Genomic DNA, 23,152 nt, shown 5'->3' with positions numbered 1-23,152 from the left:
CTCCCTAGGAAGTCTGTTCCACTGTTACCATCAGAAAGTTAGAATCATAGAATCATAGAGTTGGAAGAGACCACAAGGGCCATCGAGTCCAACCCCCTGCCAAGCAGGAAACACCATCAGAGCACTCCTGACATATGGTTGTCAAGCCTCTGCTTAAAGACCTCCAAAGAAGGAGACTCCACCACACTCCTTGGCAGCAAATTCCACTGTCGAACAGCTCTTACTGTCAGGAAGTTCTTCCTAATGTTTAGGTGGAATCTTCTTTCTTGTAGTTTGGATCCATTGCTCCGTGTCCGCTTCTCTGGAGCAGCAGAAAACAACCTTTCTCCCTCCTCTATGTGACATCCTTTTATATATTTGAACATGGCTATCATATCCCCCCTTAACCTCCTCTTCTCCAGGCTAAACATGCCCAGCTCCCTTAGCCGTTCCTCATAAGGCATCGTTTCCAGGCCTTTGACCATTTTGGTTGCCCTCCTCTGGACACGTTCCAGTTTGTCAGTGTCCTTCTTGAACTGTGGTGCCCAGAACTGGACACAGTACTCCAGGTGAGGTCTGACCAGAGCAGAATACAGTGGCACTATTACTTCCCTTGATCTAGATGCTATACTCCTATTGATGCAACCCAGAATTGCATTGGCTTTTTTAGCTGCCGCATCACACTGTTGGCTCATGTCAAGTTGGTGGTCAACCAAGACTCGTAGATCCTTTTCACATGTACTGCTCTCAAGCCAGGTGTCCCCCATCTTGTATTTGTTCTTCCTGGTATTTAGTCAGAATCTCCCTTCTTGTAACTGGAAGTCATTGGTTTGAGTCCTACCCTCCAGAGCAGCAGAAAACAAGCTATTTATTTACTTTACAAATGTATAGATACTTCACAAATGTATAGATGGCTTTACAACCCAAGTCTGTCTATACAGGATTAAATAAAAAATAAATAAAATTGTGACTAACATATTTCTTGCACATAAGTGAAGCCACGCCGCTGGGTTGTGTTCTGAAATCTGAGAGAAGCCAGTTGGAAATCCCCCGAGCCTCTGAAATCCTGTGGCCTTTCATCCCCCGCGCACCTTAGAAATTGCCAATCAGTCTGGCAAACTCAAAGCTCATTTGCTTAAACGTGTCATTTCAACACTCCTTCACCTTAATCACTATGAAGTCAATTGGGTGTCAAGGTTTCATTTCACTGCGAAAGACACCAGTTATTATAAAGAAAATTCAATAGAGAGTTGTGATTGGAATCAGGCTGAAGAGCATCAGCGCCAAATGCTACCTCTTCATTTAACATTACCTTCCTTTAATTATATGTGGTTTGTGTGTCATAGAATTGCTCAGGTTAAGAATATTTCGTAATAGCAAAATGTGCATTTGCTTGGGGGGGGGGGGACAAGGGGTCATCCAACTGTTCTTGGACTCTGAACCTCCACTAAAGGTAAAGGGGTATAGGGAACCCTGACCATTAGGTCCAGTCGTGGCCGACTCTGGGGTTGCGGCGCTCATCTTGTTTTAATATTTGAGGGAGCCGGCGTACAGCTTCTGGGTCATGTGGCCAGCATGACTAAGCCGCTTCTGGCGAACCAGAGCAGCGCATGGAAACGCCGTTTACCTTCCCACTGGAGTGGTACCTATTTATCTACTTGCACTTTGACGTGCTGTCGAACTGCTAGGTTGGCAGGAGCAGGGACCAAGCAATGGGACCTCACCCCGTCACGGGGATTCGAACCGCCGACCTTCTGATCGGCAAGTCCTAGGCTCTGTGGTTTAACCCACAGCGCCACCCACGTCCCTTCAACCTCCATTAGCCTCAGCCATAATCATCAATGGTCATGGATGATGGGAGTTGTAGTCTTTTGGAAGATTGCAGGCTGCCCCTTCTTGCTACATGCGATCAAGTGACTGTCAGTCTCATTCTATCTCATATTTTATATTTAGGTCTGCCAACTTCCCTCTCTATGCAAGAAAAACTCTTGCTTTTAGACCCATTTTCCTCACTCTCGCATTGAAAGCTAAATTGCCCTCTCTCCCCCTGTTCAGCTCCGCCTTCCTTCGAGTTTTGGAATCAAATTTATTGGCAATTAAGCTAAATGTTCCGAAAGCTGACTTGCTAGATCCCAGCTAATGCTTTGCAAAGCAGCTCTTCTGCAAGCAAATTAAAATAAGCTGATCTGCTCTTTACAAGTCCTTTATTCTCCCACCTCTCCCCCCCTTTTTTTTCAAAGTTAAGATAAACTTTGCTGAACCTGAACTGCTGAAGAGCTCTGCTCAAGGTTGTGTTAGCAAACTAAGCAAGAGATACCTAGCTCTATAGACCCAGCTGTAGAAATTTGGGATATAGCAACATGAAGCATCTTAGAGTCAAATTATGGGGTAACAGAGGAGACACATGGCACAGCTCTCCGAAGGCTGTATCATTTCAGAAAGCAGGGGGTGGGGTTGTCTGTTTGAGGTTAAGAACTCCCTGCAAACAGAAAACTAGGGTTTAGAGGAAAACCTGGCTTGCAACCTCCTAATTTTTCACAGGGAAAGTTGGTAGAGTATTTAAGCTTATGATTTGCACCACCCATATTCTGAAGTGGTATAGTCCCAGGATTATACCACTACATTGTGAAATGTATAGATCAGCTCTTTGGGAGTTTGATTTTAGCATATGTGTAACCAAGGCAAATGAATTAGGACCTTGTAGAGGAATGCCCAGTTTCCCAAGTGCAAACGGGGCCTTTTCAGTGGTAGCACCTGAATTGCAGAACTGTGCTTTCAGAATGGTATGCCTGGCACCACCGAGTCTTTTTTTTTTTTTTTTTTTAGCACTAGTAGAGACCTAAAAAAATAAATTACCCAGACCTTTAAATCTATTATTTTCCATTTATTCTTTGGACAGAGTTGGGGGGGGGGGATTCAATTCAGTTCACATTTAGAGGTAAACCTACCTAATTTGCACTCCATGAAAAAATATGTGAACCAAAACACAGCCACTGTTCAAAATTCACCCTTCTCTGAATTTTTCAGTGTAGTTCTCCGGCCAAGTAATGTGTACAAAAATGCATATAGCAAAAATCTGTATATTAGGCAAAATTGCATACAAATATGTGTCTATTGGGATAAATCAGGACTAAAACTCTGGTTAGTTTTCCCAGTTACTTTCTTATAAACCACAAACTGATGTGAAAATGTGGGGAAATAGTTTTAAGATTGGAAAAATGGGAACCAGACAGACACTGAAATTGTCCGACTCATCTATCCCTGGCTGTGTCGATATTGACTTGGGCAAGATCAGAGTCAACATTGTTGGGTTCATAGGTTTCAACTCCCTGGCTTCATCCCTGAACTCCCAGCCACACTGAACAGGAAGCAATAAAGCAGGCTGAACGTTTGGCTACAACGTTGTGCAGATTCTCTGTAAAAAGTGAGTGAACAAATGACAGCACAGGCTATTTGGGAATCTCCTGAGTCTCATTGTCTGAAATTCTGGAATTTGGGTGGTCTTTCATCCCACACATAGTTTGGAAACTACCACAAGTCAGGCAAATCCAGTCTCATTCATTAAACATGTGATTTCAGCATTTCAATGGTGAGATGTTGCCCTCCATCAATGTTCTCATTTTCTGCCGCTTTTGTGAACTTTGCCCCTTTGATCTCCCCTTAACAGGAAGGCCGTCAAAGCAACATTGGTTCTTCTGCCTCTTCTGGGTATTACCTACATGCTATTCTTCGTCAACCCTGGGGAAGATGATATCTCCCAGATATTTTTCATCTACTTCAATTCCTTCTTGCAGTCTTTTCAGGTAAGGGATGTTAAAAGGAAAATGCAAAATGGGCACAGTCGTGGTAATTGCCTAAACTGGCTTAGCTTTGACAAGTGTGTTACTCTGTCGACCACTAGAGCTCGCAGTCAGGGTGACTGACAAGGAATGACAGCCAAGAGAAATACCTCACGGACTATGGATGGGTTATAACTTATGGGGTCTTCGCTGAGGGATCACATTCATCCAGTGGTTTACCAGCTGCACTGGCTCCCGGTGGAGTACAGGGTCAGGTTTAAGGTGCTGGTTTTGACCTTTAAAGCCCTATGCGGCCTAGGACCCACGTACCTACGGGACCGCCTCTCCTGGTATGCCCCGCGGAGGACCTTAAGGTCCACAAATAACAACACTTTGGAGGTCCCAAGCCGCAAGGTGGTTAGACTGGTCTCAACTAGGGCCAGGGCCTTTTCAGTAGTGGCCCCGACGTGGTGGAACGCTCTGTCACAAGAGACTAGGGCCCTGCGGGACTTGACATCTTTCCGCAGGGCCTGCAAGAGAGAGCTGTTCCGCCTGGCCTTTGGTTTGGACTCAGTCTGACCCTTATGTTTCCCTCCCCTTATGGTCTTGATTTATGGGCTACTTTTAAAATGAGGCTGCATTTTAAATTGTATTTTAACCCATATTTTAATAAACTGGCTTGTTTGTTTGCTTGTTTGATTGATTGATTATTATGTTTTATTGTAATTTTATTGGTGTTAGCCACCCTGAGCCTGGCTCTGGCCAGGGAGGGCGGGGTATAAATAAAAATTTATATTATTATTTTTATTATTATATTATTATTATTGAGTGAATGTTCTCCAAAGCATCTGCTATTAAGTTGTCAAAATACAGACAAGAATGAAATGGGTTTTACTTTTCGGTTAGGGCCAGTTCAAGATTAGCTAAGATTTCTCAGCCCTGATTGTTCCCGGGTAACACGTTCACATGAAAAAGGGAACCGAGACCTGGCTCACAGCTTGAGCACTTTTCTGGATCCAGAGGTTCTTCTGGCTGATCAGCTGGAAGTGGTGGTCTCTATTGCCTTTCACCAGCTCTGGGAAATAGAACTTGCCTCAGTCATTTGCACCCTAATCACTTCTAGGCTGGACTGCTGTAATACAGTCTGTGTAAAAGGTAAAGGGACCCCTGACCATTAGGTCCAGTCATGGGCGACTCTGGGGTTGCGGCGCTCATCTCGCTTTACTGGCCTAGGGAGCCAGCGTACAGCTTCCAGGTCATGTGGCCAGCATGACTAAACCGCTTCTGGCGAACCAGAGCAGCACATGGAAACGCCGTTTACCTTCCCGCTGGAGCGGTACCTATTTATCTACATGCAGTATGATGTGCTTTCAAACTGCTAGGTTGGCAGTAGCAGGGACCGAGCAATGGGAGCTTACCCTGTCGTGGGGATTTGAACTGCCGACCTGCTGATCAGCAAGTCCTAGGCTCTGTGGTTTAACCCACAGCGCCACCCACTTCCCTATAGTCTGTGTAGGGCTGCCCTTAAAGTTAGTTTTAATAAAACTTTAGTTGGCCAAGAATGCAGATACTAGGATTCTGGCAAGAGCCAGATCAGAACATGGCACACTGATTTCATACCAGTTGCACTGGTGACCAGTGTGTTTCAAGGTGCTGGCATTCAAAGAGTTTGTAAAGCTCTGGGCAGCCAGCAGTCAGAATTGAACCAGCTTGGAAACACCATTCCACTATCGAGTCCTTCATCTACCTCCCCTACAACCTGAGATGTGGCAGGTTTTCTTAGTTGTGGAAACCAGAAATTCATACAAAATGCATCACACTTGGGGAAATGGCTTTGCAATCTTGTGTATATTAGGCAAAATTGCTTACAAATGAGTGTCCATTGGGAGAAATTAGCCAGTGTGGTGCAGTGGTTAAGAGCGGTAGTCTCGTAATCTGGGGAACCGGGTTCAAGTCTCTGCTCCTCCACATGCAGCTGCCGGGTGACCTTGGGCTAGTCACACTTCTCTGAAGTCTCTCAGCCCCACTCACCTCACAGAGTGTTTGTTGTGGGGGAGGAAGGGAAAGGAGAATGTTAGCCGCTTTGAGACTCCTTAAAGGGAGTGAAAGGTGGGATATCAAATCCAAAATCTTCTTCTTCTAAAATGCTGATAGGTTTGCAAGAGGACTTTTAAAAAAAACCACACAAAGTGATGTGTTGCATCTCTTTTAGTTGTGAATGTTTATTTTAATTTATTGATGAAACTGTTATATTGTGTATTTTAATTGTGTGGGTTTTTTAAGAATTGGTTTTATACATGTAAACCACTTACTTGGCAAGTAATAATAATAATAATAATAATAATAATAATAATAGTGGTGATAACAACAACAAATGTGGGGAACTGAACTTAAGAATGAAAAAATGGGGAAAAAATTAAAGTGAATTCTATTTTGCCCAGAATGGGAAATGTAAGCAGATTTGGGATACCCACTGCAGCAGAAGCTCCTGGGGAATGTCAAGGCAATCCAAAACCATTTAAATACAACGAACAAACGTTCCCTGAGAGGTTTTGCACCTTTCCAGTTGCAAGGAAATGGCCACAAAGTTAGGAAAAAAACATAATTCAGGGCACCTGATCTGCACACAGAAGGCCACAGCTTCAGATCCTAGCATCTCCAGTTATGTATGATCCCGTAAGAGATTATAAGAAAGATCCCTGCTCCTTATCCTGGATAATCGCTACTGGTCAGGGTCATAGCTGTCAACTTTTCCCTTTTCTTGTGGGGAATCCTATTTGGAATAAGGGAATTTCCCTTTAAAAAAGGGAACAGTTGACAGCTATGGTCAGGGTAGACCATGCCAAGGTAGATCAGACCATGGAGTCACCTTAAGGCAACCTCACATAGCACTTATAGAAGTGGAGTTGAGCTTTATGTAGCAACCATCTGTGATATATTCTTGATTTCCAAGATGTAATATCTGGTTAAAGAGATTTGTCCCGCAAACCAGTTTTTGAACAGCCAGCCATAGATCTAGACCAGGCAGGGCTGACCTGTAGACCTCAAGGCAACAGGACCTGTGATCAAGTGTTTGTTCTATTCTGTTTTACTCTGTTTTTATTGCTCTCTCATAGCCACCTAGAAACTAGCTGGAGATGGGATACGTTTGGTTTTTTTTAATTGAACAAAGGAATGGAGTTTAGTTCAACAGCATCTGGGGGTCTCCAGGTTAGGCACCCCTAATCTAGACAATATTAAGGATCGCTCTGCTGAGATAAGGCAGCATTACTTTGAGATGTATCTCAATAAAGCGACGGCTCGAGAATCAAGTTGTTGGCAGAGGAATATTGGCTGAGGGACATCAGAAGTAAAAAAAGGGAGGACTTTGTGATGTTCACCCCCAAAAATTCCAGCCTTTTTTCATGCATCTTCCTATCCTCTTTTGCAACGGGAGAAAAATAACCTCCTTTCTGTTTCTTCTAGGGCTTTTTTGTGTCTGTGTTTTACTGCTTCTTAAATGGAGAGGTAAGTTTCATTATTCTCTGTTTGCACCGTCCATCAATAAAAAGTTGGTGGTTGTTGTTTTTTTTAGCAAAATGGAGAAATTATGCTTCCTAATAGAAAAAGGAACGTCCGGTCTTGGTTATGTTTATCTTCCCAGCCACTCAATGAGGGAAGCCTCAGTCGTAAACCGTGAGACTCTTCATCTCAGAGTTGTGGGTTTGAGCCCCAGGTTGAGCAAAAGATTTCTATGTTGCAGGGGGTTGGACCAGATGACCTCATGGTCCCTTCCCACTCTGCAATTCTATGAAATTATTTCCAATCTACATAGGAGAGATTGAGACACCAGGCAAGTCAGTTGCTTCATAGCTTGCTGGGCTGGGTCAATTCAGGATTTTCAGCATGCTAGGAGGATCTGCAACATACATCCGATTATGGTTGTTATCCTCACAGCCCCTTGATATGCACAATCTTAACTTCTCCCCCCCCCCCAAAAAAAAGAAAAAAAAAATCTGGCAAAACATTCTGAATCCATATCTACACTCCAAACCTTTGCTTTGAAATACAGTCATACTTCAGGTTACAGCCGCTTCAGGTTGCGTTTTTTCGGGTTGCGGACCGCTGAAACCCAGAAGTACCGGAACGGGTTACTTCTCGGTTTTGGTGGTCATGCATGTGCAGAAGCACTAAATCATGCTTTGCACATGTGCAGAAGTGCCGAATCGCAACCCGTGTGTGCGCAGACGCGGGTTGCGAACGTGCATCCCGCGCAGATCATGTTCGCAACCCGAGTGTCCACTGCATACCATATTTTTCAGTGCATAAGACAATGCTTTTTGCTAAAAATAATAGGCAAAAATTGGGCATTGTCTTTGATAGTGAATGCAGAGGAGAGACGTGTGATTAATGGCAGTAGAAAGCAGGAGATTGGCAGCGGCGATTGGGCGGGTTATTGGCCCAAAATTAAAAGACGCCTGCTTCTTGGGAGAAAAGCAATGACAAACCTAGACAGCATCTTAAAAAGCAGAGACATCACCTTGCCAACAAAGGTCCGTATAGTTAAAGCCATGGTTTTCCCAGTAGTGAAGTGAAAGCTGGACCATAAAGAAGGCTGATCGCTGAAGAATTGATGCTTTTGAATTATGGTGCTGGAGGAGACTCTTGAGAGTCCCATGGACTGCAAGAAGATCAAATCTATCCATTCTTAAGGAAATCAGCCCTGAGTGCTCACTGGAAGGACAGAACCTGAAGCTGAGGCTCCAATACTTTGGCCACCTCATGAGAAGAGAAGACTCCCTAGAAAAGACCCTGATGTTGGGAAAGATGGAGGGCACAAGGAGAAGGGGACGTCAGAGGACGAGATGGTTGGACAGTGTTCTCGAAGCTACCAGCATGAGTTTGACCAAACTGTGGGAGGCAATGGAAGACAGGAGTGCCTGGCGTGCTCTGGTCCATGGGGTCATGAAGAGCCGGACACGACTAAACGACTAAACAACAACAAAGGCAACTTCCTATATGATCTTCTGGTGGTGGTGCACTCTCCGGGAAAACAGCTCCCCGACTCTCTGGCTGACAATGCAACAACATCTTCCACTGTTTTTACATTTGCTAAGCAAGAACATTGCAAGAACCATTTGCTTTAAAAAGAGATTTAAAGCTGGCTTCTACACAGACATGCCCACACATCTTGCTCCCATTTCCTCACTGCAGGCCGTTTAATCCCTTTGCACTCTGGGGAGAAGTTTCCCATCTTCCTTCCTGGAGCCATGCATTGAGCGCTCATCCCCTCCACTCAAGCAGAGCACCACCCTAATAGTTTTCTCTCCTCTCCCTGCACGGAGGACTTTTCAGAGCCATTAGCAACAGCACCGTTCTTCTATTTCTGTTCTGCCTTTTCTGAGTTGACCCATTCCATCCCATTAGCCAGGTATAACAGCATCTGATTGCGATAATTTCGGGAGTCATTTGCTTCCCCTTCTGCCGGCGTGATTCCCTGCTCTCCACCTGCCGCCCTGTGCAAAGTAGAAAGGCCTTTTCCGTGCACCTCTTGCAATTATTCTAAGGCTTCTTGAAACACACAAATAGGAAGGCAAGTCCTCCCTATGTCAACCCAACACATTTGGCGGCTTTCTCCAGTTTACCAGGCTGCCGCTTCCTCTTGAGAGCCAGTGTGGTGTAGTGGTTAAGAGCGGTAGTCTCGTAATCTGGGGAACCGGGTTCGCGTCTCCGCTCCTCCACATGCAGCTGCTGGGTGACCTTGGGCCAGTCACACTTCTCCGAAGTCTCTCAGCCCCACTCACCTCACAGAGTGTTTGTTGTGGGGGAGGAAGGGAAAGGAGAATGTTAGCCGCTTTGAGACTCCTTAAAGGGAGTGAAAGGCGGGATATCAAATCCAAAATCATCTTCTTCTTCGCATTGTCAAGTCCATCAATGACACGCTTATGTGAGTCACTCCAGACACAGGGGAGAGAGAGAGAGAAGATGGGATAAAACAAGATGATGCTATTTTGTCAGGGTTCGGCAGCAGGGGTTGGCATACTCGGCCAGATGCCAAAGGCCCATGTCCCAGCAGGGGGCCTGTTGTCATGCACACGCACAAACACACACTCATGAGGGCTCACCTCTCATCAGCCATGCTCCAGGGCCTTTTGACTAGCTGGCATGAGTTGCGTGGCAAGTTCCCACCCCCCAGGTGGAAATAATGACACATGACACAATTATTAAGGGTAATGGGCTAAAAAGGGCCACAACTTCATTGGTTACAGGTGATGAGCGGTACTGGCTTAGGCATTAGTCCTAACCGACTATATCCGACTGGAGTCCTGCTGATGCACATCAACTAGGAACTCCCCCGGGGTCACCACTCGGGGGCGTGCCTTAGGCCCTAACCTCCCCAGGCTTTGGACAGGGCCACGCCCCCCAGAATCCTTTATCGGATTACCCTTCAATATGTGAGGCAGGTGATGGCGCTACCTCCCCTCTTCCATCTACAGAACAATACCAATGCCTAACCGCCAATACCCAGAAAGTTGTGACGATTTGCTACGAGGTAGGCGAAAACCAAGTGGCTGGTACCAATTTGCTAAGTGCAAAAAATCCTACCAGGCCCCTCAATGGCGACCAACCAAGGTCCATAGCAAGGTCAGAGAACGAAAACCTTATAGGGTGGGAGGGTGGGAAGCCCGCAACACCACCTCCTCCCGAGGTCGGAAGTGGCTTTTACAACAAAATGCTGTTGTGCTGTAGAGCAGTAGGATGAATTTTTGACATATAATGAAATCACAGCAGCTGGTGGGGAGCTTGGGGGGAAAGAGGCGAGTGTTTGGTTTAAGCCTTCCCTTCCCCTTCCGTCCTTTCTGATGCAAACCACCCCTTCTTCATGGCAATTGCTGCCAGGGCACAGTTACGTGGGGATAGGGAAGGGGGAGAGGCCAGCAGTGGATGTGAAAGCCCCGTGGGACAGAGGTTTAACCTTTGCATCCAAAGGACCTTTGCTTTGTGAAGTCGCCCTCCTCCTCAGCATCTGTGATCCATCGCTCTGCCTTCTGCAGGGCTCTCCAGGGTGCTTTGCAACGCCACCTGCCTTCTCCCAATATAGTTTTATGCCATTCCCAGAATCTCTGCTGCACTTTCGCTGTCAGTGCCATCACAGGCAAATTGCACTTCTTTTCCATTCCCCAGGCGCACTTCAAAAAGTTTGCCAGAGGCTGGGGAGGAGAGAGAGAGAACAGGCTGAGGGAGAAAATTGCTTGCATCTTTCTTTTCCTTTTTCCTTTCTCCTTCTGTGATGGAACTCGTATTTAGGGACTCCCCTGGCTTTTTTCTGGCCCACGTAGAACCAGTCTGGATAGCTGGCCTTGGTGAAGAGTTGATGTTTTCATCCCCAAAAAGTTTTTGATTTGAGTTTCTACTGAAATGAGGCTGCATTTTAATGTTGTGTTTTAGTTTTGTTTTTAAGTTGTATTTTAATCAATTGTTTTTATACCTGGTGTTAGCCGCCCTGAGCCTGGTCTTGGCTGGGGAGGGCGGGGTATAAATTATTATTATTATTATTTTCAGGTATCGGAGCTGGAATCCCTCATGTAAGTTTTTTCCAGTGAAAAATAAGAAACCACCATGCTAAATGCAAGATGAGATATAGTCAAGATGAGATGTAGTTTGAAGCAGTGGGCTGGAGGCAAGGAGACCTGAGTTCAACTTCCCCATGCAGTGATGCAGACAGTCCCTTGGTGCTGTGGCCCATATAGCTCTGGGCCTCAGCTCCCTATCTGTGAAATGGGGACATTTGCTGGTTTTCACCCTTTGCCTTGCAAACTTTAGGTTTAATTTGGGAGCCAGTGTGGTGTAGTGGTTAAGAGCGGTAGACTCATAATCTGGTGAACTGGGTTCGCTTCCCTGCTCCTCCACCTGCAGCTGCTGGGTGACCTTGGGCCAGTCACACTTCTCTGAAGTCTCTCAGCCCCACTCACCTCAGAGTGTTTGTTGTGGGGGAGGAAGGGAAAGGAGAATGTTAGCCGCTTTGAGACTCCTTAAAGGGAGTGAAAGGCGGGATATCAAATCCAAACTCTTCTTCTTAATTTCCTTAGGACACAGATCTTTCTTCTGTGCCCTTGAGGTAAAAAACAACAACGATGTACGCTGATGAGGATATTCAGAATATTATCCTTACCATTATTATTGACACACTGCAAAGAGTTGTTAGGAGAAGGAGTGTGTCTGTGTTGTTGTACAGCAGAAATAGTCATAAGGTTTGTGGACTCCTGTTTGGCGTCAGCCGGATGACCTATAACTTTAATAATAATAATAATAATAATAATAATAATAATTTTTATTTATTTATATCCCACCCTCCCCAGCCGAAGCCAGGCTCAGAGCGGCTAACAACAGTAAAAATAACACAGTTTACATAAAATCACAATCAATTAATTGAAATACATTCTATAATCAATTCATTCTAAAATCAATTCAGAGTCAAATTAATGGCAACCGTTGGGCTAGAGTTCTATGCGGATTACAGAAGGAGAGAGGGGGTCAGGTTGCGCCCTGGCCAAAGGCCTGGCAGAACAGCTCTGTCTTGCAGGCCCTGCGGAAAGATTTCAAGTCCCGCAGGGCCCTAGTCTCTTGTGACAGAGCATTCCACCAAGTCGGGGCCACAGCCAAAAAAGCCCTGACTCTGGTTGAGGCCAGCCTAACCTCTCTGTGGCCTGGGATCTCGAAGACGTTTTACTATTTTGGAAAGGTCTTTCTAAGCCAAAATAGCTTCCCTCTGAGGAAATAGAGCTTCGAACACCCTTCCATCAGTACAGTGGTACCTCTGGTTATAGACGCTTCAGGTTACATACACTTCAGGTTACAGACTCCACTAACCCAGAAATAGTACCTCGGGTTAAGAACTTTGCTTCAGGATGAGAACAGAAATCGCATGGCAGCAGCGGGAGGCCCCATTAGCTAAAGTGGTGCTTCAGGTCAAGAACAGTTTCAGGTTAAGAATGGACCTCCAGAACGAATTACCGTATTTTTCGCTCTATAAGACACACCCGACCACAAGACGCACCTAGTTTTTGGAGGAGGAAAACAAGAAAAAATATATTCTGAATCTCAGAAGCCAGAACAGCAAAAGGGATCGCTGCACAGTGAAAGCAGCAATCCCTCTTGCTGTTCTGGCTTCTGGGATAGCTGTGCAGCCTGCATTCGCTCCATAAGACGCACACACATTTCCCCTAACTTTTTAGGAGGGAAAAAGTGAGTCTTATAGAGCAAAAAATACGGTAAGTTCTTAACCCGGGGTACCACTGTATTTAGGCTTGCTTGCATGGAGCTCCCAGCCCCAGAATGAGCTGGCCGTGGTCCTGAACATTCAGGTCCCATACCCTGGACTCTTCAAAAGCAAACCCTGCAGACTTCAGCCTGGAACAGGAGGCGGTCCTGTCGCCACCAGTTTTAACTTCCTTTTCCCATATCAGTAATGCAGGGGCAAACTAACATGGTGCCCTACAGATGCTCCTGGACCACAACACCCCTCATCCCTGTTCACCGGCCACGCTGTCGGCGTCTGATAGGCGTTTAAATCCAACATCTGGCAGGCTCCATATTGGCCGCCTCTGACCAAGAGGCTCAAAATGCATTCTAAGTGAAGTCTCTCATCACAACGCATTGGGCGTCCTCTTGCTTTCTCTCACCAGTGCCCACCAGGCAGCCTTAAAAAGGTAAAGATAAAGGGACCCCTGACCATCAGGCCCAGTCGTGGCCAACTCTGGGGTTGCGGCGCTCATCTTGCTTTACTGGCTGAGGAAGCTGGCATACAGCTTCCAGGTCATGTGGCCAGCAGGACTAAGCCACTTCTGGCGAACCAGAGCAGCGCACGGAAACACCGTTTACCTTCCCGCCGGAGTGGTACCTATTGATCTACTTGCACTTTGACATGCTTTCGCCGGACTGTTTATTTTGGCACACCACTCCAATATATTTGCCATACTCCAGCAAGCTTCCTATATTCCTGTGCCTTTTTAAGCACAGCATGTATGCTTTTTAAAGTTTCCCTCCCCTTTCGCCAGGCGAAAACGTTTCTCTATAACCAGGTTTTGGGCTGATTAACATTTTATGTGCTTGTGGGAAGAGGGTTCGTTTTTGCTTTGTTACGTAAGCTGCCTTTAGTCTCCGCTGCTTCTAACTCTCTCTTTTTGTAAGCTGCCTTGTAAGCGTCTAATCGAAAGGCAGAGCAAACTTTAAAATAAGTAAAAGCCCTTTCTTTACTAATTAGAGAGATTATACAATTGCCTTTGCAAAGGCAGTGCCTTCCAGATGTTTTGTGCTGCAAATCCCACCAGCACCAACCAGCAAAACTGAACTGATGGGAGATGGCAACGGAAACATCTACAGGGCACTCACCTGTTGAAGGCCGACCTAGACAGACAGCTGGAGGGTAGATTTATCTGCTCCCATCGCATCTGGGAAATGGGGCAGTTATTTTCCATGCCGAGGGAATACATCGTATTCATCTGACTGGAAAAACAATATTGCAAATCAACTACTTCTGACGTTTCACCAGCAGATTCAATTGTTTCCTCCTAGCGTGAATTAAGAGCGACAGCCACATTCCAGCTGTGGAGAAAAAGGAATCCTGCCATTTCTCCTCCGATCCATTTGAAGCAAGCTGGCTTTTTTATTTATAACAGTGGTGTTTATAGATAAGTATCTATGTGGTGCCCATAATTGATATATTTTCTCTTGAGGAAGCAGGGGGGCAAATCCCTTGGTGATTCAGAACACTAGAAGGGGGAAATCGTTCAGCAATACCTGCCATCCCATCATTACTGAGCCTTAGTTGTAACCAACAGCTCGGCAGGGCCCAAAGCACATCCATTCATTCCTTGTCCTCTACCTAATCTCCCCTACCAGCTGGAAACCACACAGAAATGGGCTTTCTGTCCTTTTCTGTTGTTTAAGGTTATCTCTCTGCCTTGGCTGCTAACCATCCTTGCCCCTCTGCCTTCAAGCTGCCAGGGAAGATTAGACTAGATGAGAGAGATAATGGAGAGGAATATCAGGATGAAGAAGCAGTTTCTTCTTCTCTCCATTGTGACTTCACACCCACTTTGCCTCTCTCTCTCCTCTCTCTCAGGAAGGAGCTCTGAAAAGCAAACCACAGGCTCTTTTTAGCAGGTGCTAAACATGGCCTGCAGGTCATTTCAGGTCACGGAAGATTCAGGCTCTATATCTGATCAAATCCAAGAGGTTTTGAAGCTTAGAACTCTCGTCTCAGAGGTGTCATCACAGTTTCCAGTCCGTTGCAAAAGATAAAATAATAATGGTCATTTATTTTGGTTGGCAAATGACTATGCCAGCTTCTTCTCAGCTAAAAGTATCCCAAGCCACTTGCACTCAAATAGAAATACAGCAATCCAGTCGTGTGTGTGTGTGTGTGTGTGTGTGTGTGTAGGGATTTTTAGAAGCTGGATTTTATGCTTATTTCTATTCTGCTGGAGGACTGGATATTGTTAACATGTTGGGTTTTTTTAATAAAAATGTTTATTAGATATTTTATAGTTATAAATAGAAAAACAATGTGGGGGGGAAACAATACATGAATTCAACAAACAATACATCGACAATAAAAGGGGGAAAAAACAATACAGCAATACAACATAAGAAAAAAAAGAACAAAAACACACATCCAAATTTCTATATCCAAATCTTTCATTAGCTTATTTCTTCGACTTCCTCGCACCTCCCTTTTTTGTATTCTAGTTCAAATTATCCAGTTCAACAAATCCTTTCCCTCTTCTTCAATTTTTGTTCTATAATTTATCTTAACATAATTTAACTTTCAATTTTCCAATTTAACACATTAACACTTAATATTCATATAATTCTTAATAACCCTTCTGCTAAAACCATATAACTTCATTCCAATATACTTCTAACATTCATTAATTTTGCAATATTTCTGTAAATATACTTTAAATTTTTTCCAATCTTCTTCCATCGACTCTTCTCCCTGGTCTCAGATTCTGCCAGTCATTTCCACCATTTCTATATAGTCCATCAGTTTCATTTGCCATGGATATTGTTAACATGTTAATCGGAGTTGCACAGCTAAGGCTTGAGCAGCGAGGTGGTGACTGTTTAACCCTGTTCTTAAAGGTAAAGGGACCCCTGACCGTTAGGTCCAGTCATGGCCAACACTGGGGTTGCGGCGCTCATCTCGCTTTATTGGCCGAGAGAGCCGGGGTACAGCTTCCGGGTCATGTGGCCAGCATGACTAAGCCGCTTCTGGCAAACCAGAGCAGCGCACGGAAACGCCATTTACCTTCCCGTCGGAGCGGTACCTATTTATCTACTTGCACTTTGACGTGCTTTCAAACTGCTAGGTTGGCAGGAGCTGGGACCGAGCAACGGGAGCTCACCCCATTGTGGGGATTCGAACCGCCGACCTTCTGATCAGCAAGTCCTAGGCTCTGTGGTTTAACCCACAGCGCCACCGATGTCCCTCAACCCTGTTCTTATGTGCTGCCAAAGTTTTCTGTTGCCATTTGAGGGTGGGGTGCTGCTGTTTTGTGTATGCTGTGTGTGCAAATTGCAGGTGTTTTGTATGAATCTGTTAAACAGCAATGTGTTTATGTTTCTAAATGTGTTCCAAGTCGCCTGGGGACATTTGGGCAACAAGCAACCAACCAGTCTAACTCCCACCATCCCTGACCGCTGGTGCTGCTAGCTAGGGATCATGGGAGTTGTAGTCCAAAAACAGCTAGAGACCCAAGTTTGGGACTAGACAATAGACACTGTACATAAGGCAGTGTGGAATGCGGTTCTCATCTTTGGGAAATATCGATTCCGCAGAGAAGGTACCACCTCACCCAAGGTGGTTGATTTCATTTGTAGTCCCGATATGCCAGCTCTGAGAAACCTGAACTTGCAATCAGCTATTCATTCAACTGTAGAAAGACACTATAAAGGGCTGTGAGTGAGTGAACGTGCAGCATTGATAGCCTGGAAAATCTCTCTCTAAGCAGCAGGTTTTGCAACAGCGAGATTGTCTTAGGAGCACCAAGCAACAATCTGCTTCATTGTACGCGTGGCTTGTATTACGAATTCAGCAGCCTGGGAGCTTGCTTGTCATAATAGCCCGTTATGAATCACGATTTAACTGATGAGCTACCCACCTGCCCGCACAGAAGAGAAGCTTTTCAGGCCTCGCTCAGGAAGGAGACATGCGGTTACGAAAGCATCCATCAGAAATCAGAACCACTAGATTTGTAGGACCAGGAGGGCATTGCTACTCAGCAAAGCTTTTGCCAAGGGGCAGGGAACCTTTTTACATCTGAGGCCCATGTTTGCTCACATGCAGTCTTCTGGGGGTGACATGCCAGAGGCAAAAGAAAAAAAGGTGGATCAGCAAGATATGTAGTCTGGCCTTGGTCCACATGGACAGAGCACTCCCCATAGTCTTTCCTAGCCCTGCCTAGAGACAGTATTGGGGATCAAACCTAGGAACCTCCTGCATGCAAGGCAAATGCTGTCCCACTGAGCCACAGCTCTTCCCTCTCCCTAGTCTCACAACCAAGATTGACGGGGCTACGAGAGGATGTCCCTCTGCTCAGTTGGCCTCCAGGTTAGCTCCTCCCCAAAGAAATTACCTCTAGCACACAGTCTCATACAATTGAACAGCTGGTAAAGGTAAAGGGACCCCTGACCATTAGGCCCAGTCGTGGCCGACTCTGGGGTTGCGGCGCTCATCTCGCTTCATTGGCCGAGGGAGCTTCCAGGTCATGTGGCCAGCATGATTAACCACTTCTGGCGAACCAGAGCAGGGCACAGAAATGCCGTTTACCTTCCCGCCAGAGCGGTACCTATTTATCTACTTGCACTTTGATGTGCTTTCAAACTGCTAGGTTGGCAGGAGCAGAGACCAAGCAACGGGAGCTCACCCCGTCGCAGGGATTCGAACCACTGACCTTCTGATCGGCAAGTCCTAGGCTCTGTGGTTTAACCCACAGCGCCACCCGCGTCCCACCGCACAGTTGGTCGGGACCCCCAGATTCACCTGGTCCAGCCCCCTGCAATGCGGGAATCTCAACTAAAGCATCCATGACATCCAATCTCTGCTTGAAAAGCATCCATGGACATCCAATCTCTGCTTGAAAACCTCCAAGGAAGGAGAATCTTTTGCCTCCTGACTGTGGCACTACATCCTTTAATGGCACCAGGGGGGGAAGAAACAGGCGGGACCAGGGGCTGGGTGTGGAGGGTGAACACAACCCATTCCACCAGCCAGACTCTCACCACCAGGCAGGCGTGGGGCACGGAGAGTTCACAGGGCCACACTGCACGGCCTGCCTGCCTACCCATCCATGCTGGAGGGAGCCCAGCCGGCCAACGCGGCCATGTGCCTGGTGCTACGGCCACACTGGCCCTCTGCACGCAACGCTCCTGCCTCCTGAGGGAGCCCATTCAACTTTCCAACATCTCTTACTGTCAGAAAGTTCTTCCTGATATTTAGTACTACCCTCCGGAGCAGGAAAACACAAGCTTGATCCCTCTTCCGTGTGACAGCCCTTGAGATATTTGAAGGTGATTATCGTATCTGCTCTCAGACTCCTCTTCCTTGGGCTAAACATACCCAGCTCTTTCAACCATTCCTCATCAGGCTTGGTTTCCAGACCCTTGATCACCTTGGTTGCCCTCCTCTGCACATGTCCCAGCTTGCAACGGGACACAGGGCTCCCGGTGGGATCCGACAAAGGCAGAACTGATTGGACTTACCACTTCCCTTGCCTGTTGATGCAGCCTAGAATTGCATTAGCTTTTCTTGCTGCTGCATCACACCGTTGACTCACTGCTGATTTTCACCCTCTTTCTTTCTCTCTCTGCCCTACCCACTAGGTACGTTCTGCAGCCCGGAAGAGATGGCACCGCTGGCAAGACCACCACTCCCTTCGAGTCCGCGTGGCTCGAGCCATGTCCATCCCAACCTCTCCGACAAGGATTAGTTTCCACAGTATAAAACAGACGGCAGCCGTGTGACAAGCCCCAGCCAACCACCAGCTGACTATGGAGTTTTGTTCTCTTTCCTCCTCCTTCCCACACCAGAAAAATACTCTTTCTCCCTGTGTTCTTTTTTCTCTTTTTAACCCCTTGGTTGTCACAATTCCTCCTCATCCATGTGCTAGAGTAATAAAATTATATATTCGGAAGGGACCCTGAGGGTCATCTAGTCCAACCCCCCTGCAATGCAGGAATCGCAGCTAAAGCATCCATGACAGATGGCCACCCAACCTCTGCTTAAAAAGGAAGTCCACAACCTTCAGAGGGAGTGGCACAGCCCTTACTGTGTTCTCCATGTATTGCTTTCCCACACTCTCCCCTCCAGAAATCCCCTATGCTTTGAAAACCCAAATAGGAGAACTGCAACCATAATAATAATAATAATTTCTTATTTATATCCCGCCCATCTGGCTGGGTTTCCCCAGCCACTCTGGGCAGCTTCCAACAGAATATTAAAATACAATAGTCTGTTAAACATTAAAAGCTTCCCTAAACAGGGCTGCTTTCAGATGTCTTCTAAAAGTCTGGTAGTTGTTTTTCTCTTTGACATCTGGTGGGAGGGCGTTCCACAGGGAGGGCGCCACTACCAAGAAGGCCCTCTGCCTGGTTCCCTGTAACTTGGCTTCTTGCAGGGAGGGAACTACCAGAAGGTCCTCAGAGTTGGACCTCAGTGTCCGGGCAGAACGATGGGGGTGGAGACGCTCCTTCAGGTATACTGGGCCAAGGTATACAAGCCGACTGTAACAGGGAACCTACCCTCATTTCAGGGAGACCCTGAACTTCTGTTTGCTGGGGATCCTGCTAAATGAAGGGATCACATGCGAGAGACCATTGCCTTTCGAAAACTAACAAGCCAATCCTATGCAAGTTTAATCAGCTTTAAATCCCGAGTGAGTGTGCACAGGTCTGCCGCCTTATTTATTTTATTTATACAGCAAAGGTGGCTGCAGGAATCGTGGTTAGGAACATGGGAAGCTGCCTGGCATCAGTGCAGACCAATGGTCCATCTAGGACAGTATTGTGTACACTGACCGGCCACGGCTGTCCAGGGTTTTGGATTGGGGCCTCTCCTAGCCCTGATGCAAGGACCTCCTAAAGGTTGATGCAAGGACCTCCTAAAGGCAAAGCCTATCTGCTCCCAGTGAGCTCTGCGCCTAGAGCCAAAGAAATCTAAAGTTGGAAGAGACCCCAACGGTCATCTAAACCAACTGCCCGCCGTGCCAGAATCACAGCTAAGGAATCCGCCCCAGGTGGTCCTTTCCCTATTATTGAACAGTCTTGAAATCCTAGTCTTGAAGCTCTGTGCCAATTTTATTTTAAGAATGCTGCGTTTTAGGAACAGCCCTCAACCTCTAACGATGTTTAAAATGACGCACACAAACACGACCTCACAAGTCTGGGTGGTTTCAAGCTGTAAGATATGTGTGTTACTGGTCAGTCATGGCACCTTAGGTCCACTTCTAAACCACTACAGCTTTGACACAGCCACATTCCACCCATCAGGAGCACCAGGGCCAAGCTACCGGAAGGAAAGTCACATTTCCAGAGCTGCACAATACTGCGGATGGAGGGCTGGGATATTGCATCACCCACCCAAATGAAGCCCCACCTAAAAGGCAGGGAGCCAGAACACACACACACACACACACACACACACACACACAATTACCAGCATCTGTGCAACTGTCCTGCAGAAATAACCCATCTGGAAATGTCTCATCCTTCTCGGTAGCCTTACTCCTCCACCCCCTTGCCACCTGTGTGGGTTGCAAATCACAGCCCGCAGAAGGTGCTAGCCCTCAAGAATATTCACGTTTCTCCATTGGCCTTTCATGTCCCTGTTTTCGTCATTTGTGGAGCACCGGTAACCTGAATGCAACGGCAACAAAAGATCTAGCCGCCTTGTGACCTTCCTCTCCTAGAGGTCTGGAGGTGAAGCTCACTTAGCTTGGCGATTTACAAGCCTGTTTCAATGCCCAAGACAACACTCCCCCCCCCCAAAAAAAAAGTGGAAATGTGGGGAATGGAGGGTTAGAAACTGCCCATGGATCTTCTCCACTGTTTTCAAGATCTTGGGAGCAGAATTTGCCTTCCGTGCTACATACTGGCCCTGCTGGCAGACGAAGCTTTTAAATGGACCGTCTCTGTAGTATCTCTCTCTCTCTCTCTCTCTATCTCTCTCTCTCCCTCATATTGTCTTTTTGTTCACCTCTCCTTCACCACTGAGCTTTGAAAGAGTGCTGACCAGCTCCTTCAGCTGCCTTTGCTTTTCCCTGGAAAGAGGACGACCGAAAGATTTCTCAACTTCTTTTGAGGGAGGCTCAGAAATGAGCTGTTGTTTTTTTTCTAAAGGGAAGCACGATACAAAGATGATGGTGACAGTGCAGCTGTGAGGCTTGCATTGCATCAAGAGTGTCTCGTCTGCATTGGGGAATGCAGTAGACAATCCTCGGGGGCTTTTTATGTCACACTGATGATACGGTGTAAATATTTTCAATAATAAACACTTCTTCTGTTTTTGGGTTTCTATGGATGTGGAGAGTTTTGTTCTTGCAGTTGTTTAACCGGAAAGAAGATGGGAATAGCATTGGTTTATTGGCTGGAACATGATTTGGGTTGTGTGGCAAGATCCCAACCCGTCCCCCCTTGGTTGAATAAAGACACATGACTCAAATATTTAAGGTTAATGGGCTAAAAAAAGGCCACAACTTTATTGGTTACAGATGAGGAGCGGTATTGGCTTAGGCATTGGATCTAACCAACTATATCTGACTCCAGCCCGTCTGCAGGGAGTCCGGAAAGGGTTAACCACCAGTAGGGGGTGTCCTGCTGATGCACATCAACTAGGAACTCCCCCGGGGGTCACCAATAGGGGTCGTGCCTTAGATCCTCACCTCCCCAGGCTTCGGACAGGGCCACACCCCCCAGAATCCTTTAACGGAATACCCTTCAATATGTGGGGCAGATGATGCCGCTACCCCTCTTCTCTTCTCCAGAAATATTCCAGTGCTTAACCGCCAAATCTTAAAAAGTTGTGACAATTTGCTATGAGGTAGGCGAAAACCAAGTGGCTGGTGCCAATTTGCCAAGTGGGAAAATTCCTACCAGGCCCCTCAACGATACGATAATCTTTATTGTCATTGTACCATACAGAACAACGAAATTGAAAATCTACATCAGATATTCAGAAACCAACAAGCCTGCTATCCCAGCTATCCCAGCCTAGTTAGCCCCCTGAAAACTCTGATACCCCCTAATTAAATACAATATACTACCATAGAGACTACCTTACACTGGGTTTAAAACCAAAATCGCATTTGGGTAGAAACTGTTTCTCAGGCAGCTAGTCCTAGTCTTTATAACCCTGTACCTTCTTCCAGAAGGCAGAAGCTGAATGAGATCATTTCCGGGGTGCACACTATCCTACACTATCTCTGCAACTTTCTTATGGCACCTGGAAGCATAGATGTGATCCAAGGCGACCAACCGAAGTCCATAGCAAGGTCAAAAGAGATGAAAATCTTAAAGGGCGGGAGGGTGGGAAAACCGGAAAGAGTGAGATCTCCTGGATGCGTCCTGCATTTATCGGGTAGGCCACACCCGCAGACCAACCAGATTGGTCAGCCTGGCCAGTGATGCAGCTGGGAATCCCCCAGTCATGCGGGGCTGGCCACCCACCCCCTCCGCACATGGGGGGGGGGGTCGTGAGAGCCAGCAACACCACCTCCTCCTTAAGGCGGAAGTGGCCATGTTGGAAGCATGCCCAAAGAGGGCTGATTCCATACCTGGGCTCTTTTAACACCGCGGAGGCAACAGGTAAAGGTAAAGGAACCCCTGACCCAGGTTGGTTGGTGCTCCTTCTGGTTCTTTAAGTACCAAGTTGTCCAGGGCTCTATATGCCAAGTACAAGGCCTTGAATCACACACCTGGTACCTTACTGGCAGCCAGTGTGTGGCACCTTCAGAACTAGTGAGACCAGATCTCTCCTTCCTGCTCCTGCCAACAGTTTAGCTCCAGCTTCTGGGCCACCTGCAGGGACAACAGCAGAACATCTTACTGCAGACTACAGGAAAAGCAGTCAGACTGTTGTGGTTGGTTGGTTGGTTGGTTGGTTGGTTGGTTGGTTGGTTGGTGTGTTGCAGGAATGGAGACTCATTGGTATCATCACAGTGAGGACCTCACCACTGTCAGTGTCAGTATTTGATAGGCTTGGATTTCCTACCAGAATTTAAATAGTTATGCCTTATGAGGAACGGCTAAGGGAGCTGGGCATGTTTAGCCTGGAGAAGAGGAGGTTAAGGGGTGATATGATAGCCATGTTCAAATATATAAAAGGATGTCACATAGAGGAGGGAGAAAGGTTGTTT

At 46.6% G+C, this 23,152-nt stretch overlaps 1 protein-coding gene across 5 annotated transcripts in view; it reads left to right on the top strand.

Moving 5' to 3' along the window:
• Positions 1-21,318, top strand: part of CRHR2 (corticotropin releasing hormone receptor 2) — a 191,606-nt gene extending 170,288 nt beyond the window's left edge. For all 5 annotated transcript variants that reach the window (XM_083406670.1, XM_083406667.1, XM_083406669.1 and 2 more), the window contains 3 exons: positions 3,647-3,782; positions 7,224-7,265; positions 18,624-21,318. In XM_083406670.1, coding sequence (XP_083262796.1) covers positions 3,647-3,782; positions 7,224-7,265; positions 18,624-18,764 — 319 coding nt within the window. In that variant the 3' untranslated portion in view covers positions 18,765-21,318. The remainder of the gene's footprint in view (positions 1-3,646; positions 3,783-7,223; positions 7,266-18,623) is intronic.
• The last annotated feature ends 1,834 nt before the right edge of the window (positions 21,319-23,152 follow it).

This window comes from Podarcis tiliguerta (genome assembly GCF_965153285.1).
Source record: "Podarcis tiliguerta genome assembly, chromosome: 12".
Taxonomy (NCBI): domain Eukaryota; kingdom Metazoa; phylum Chordata; class Lepidosauria; order Squamata; family Lacertidae; genus Podarcis; species Podarcis tiliguerta.
Note: the sequence above shows the minus strand (reverse complement) of the source record. Positions and strands in the feature narration are given on the sequence as shown.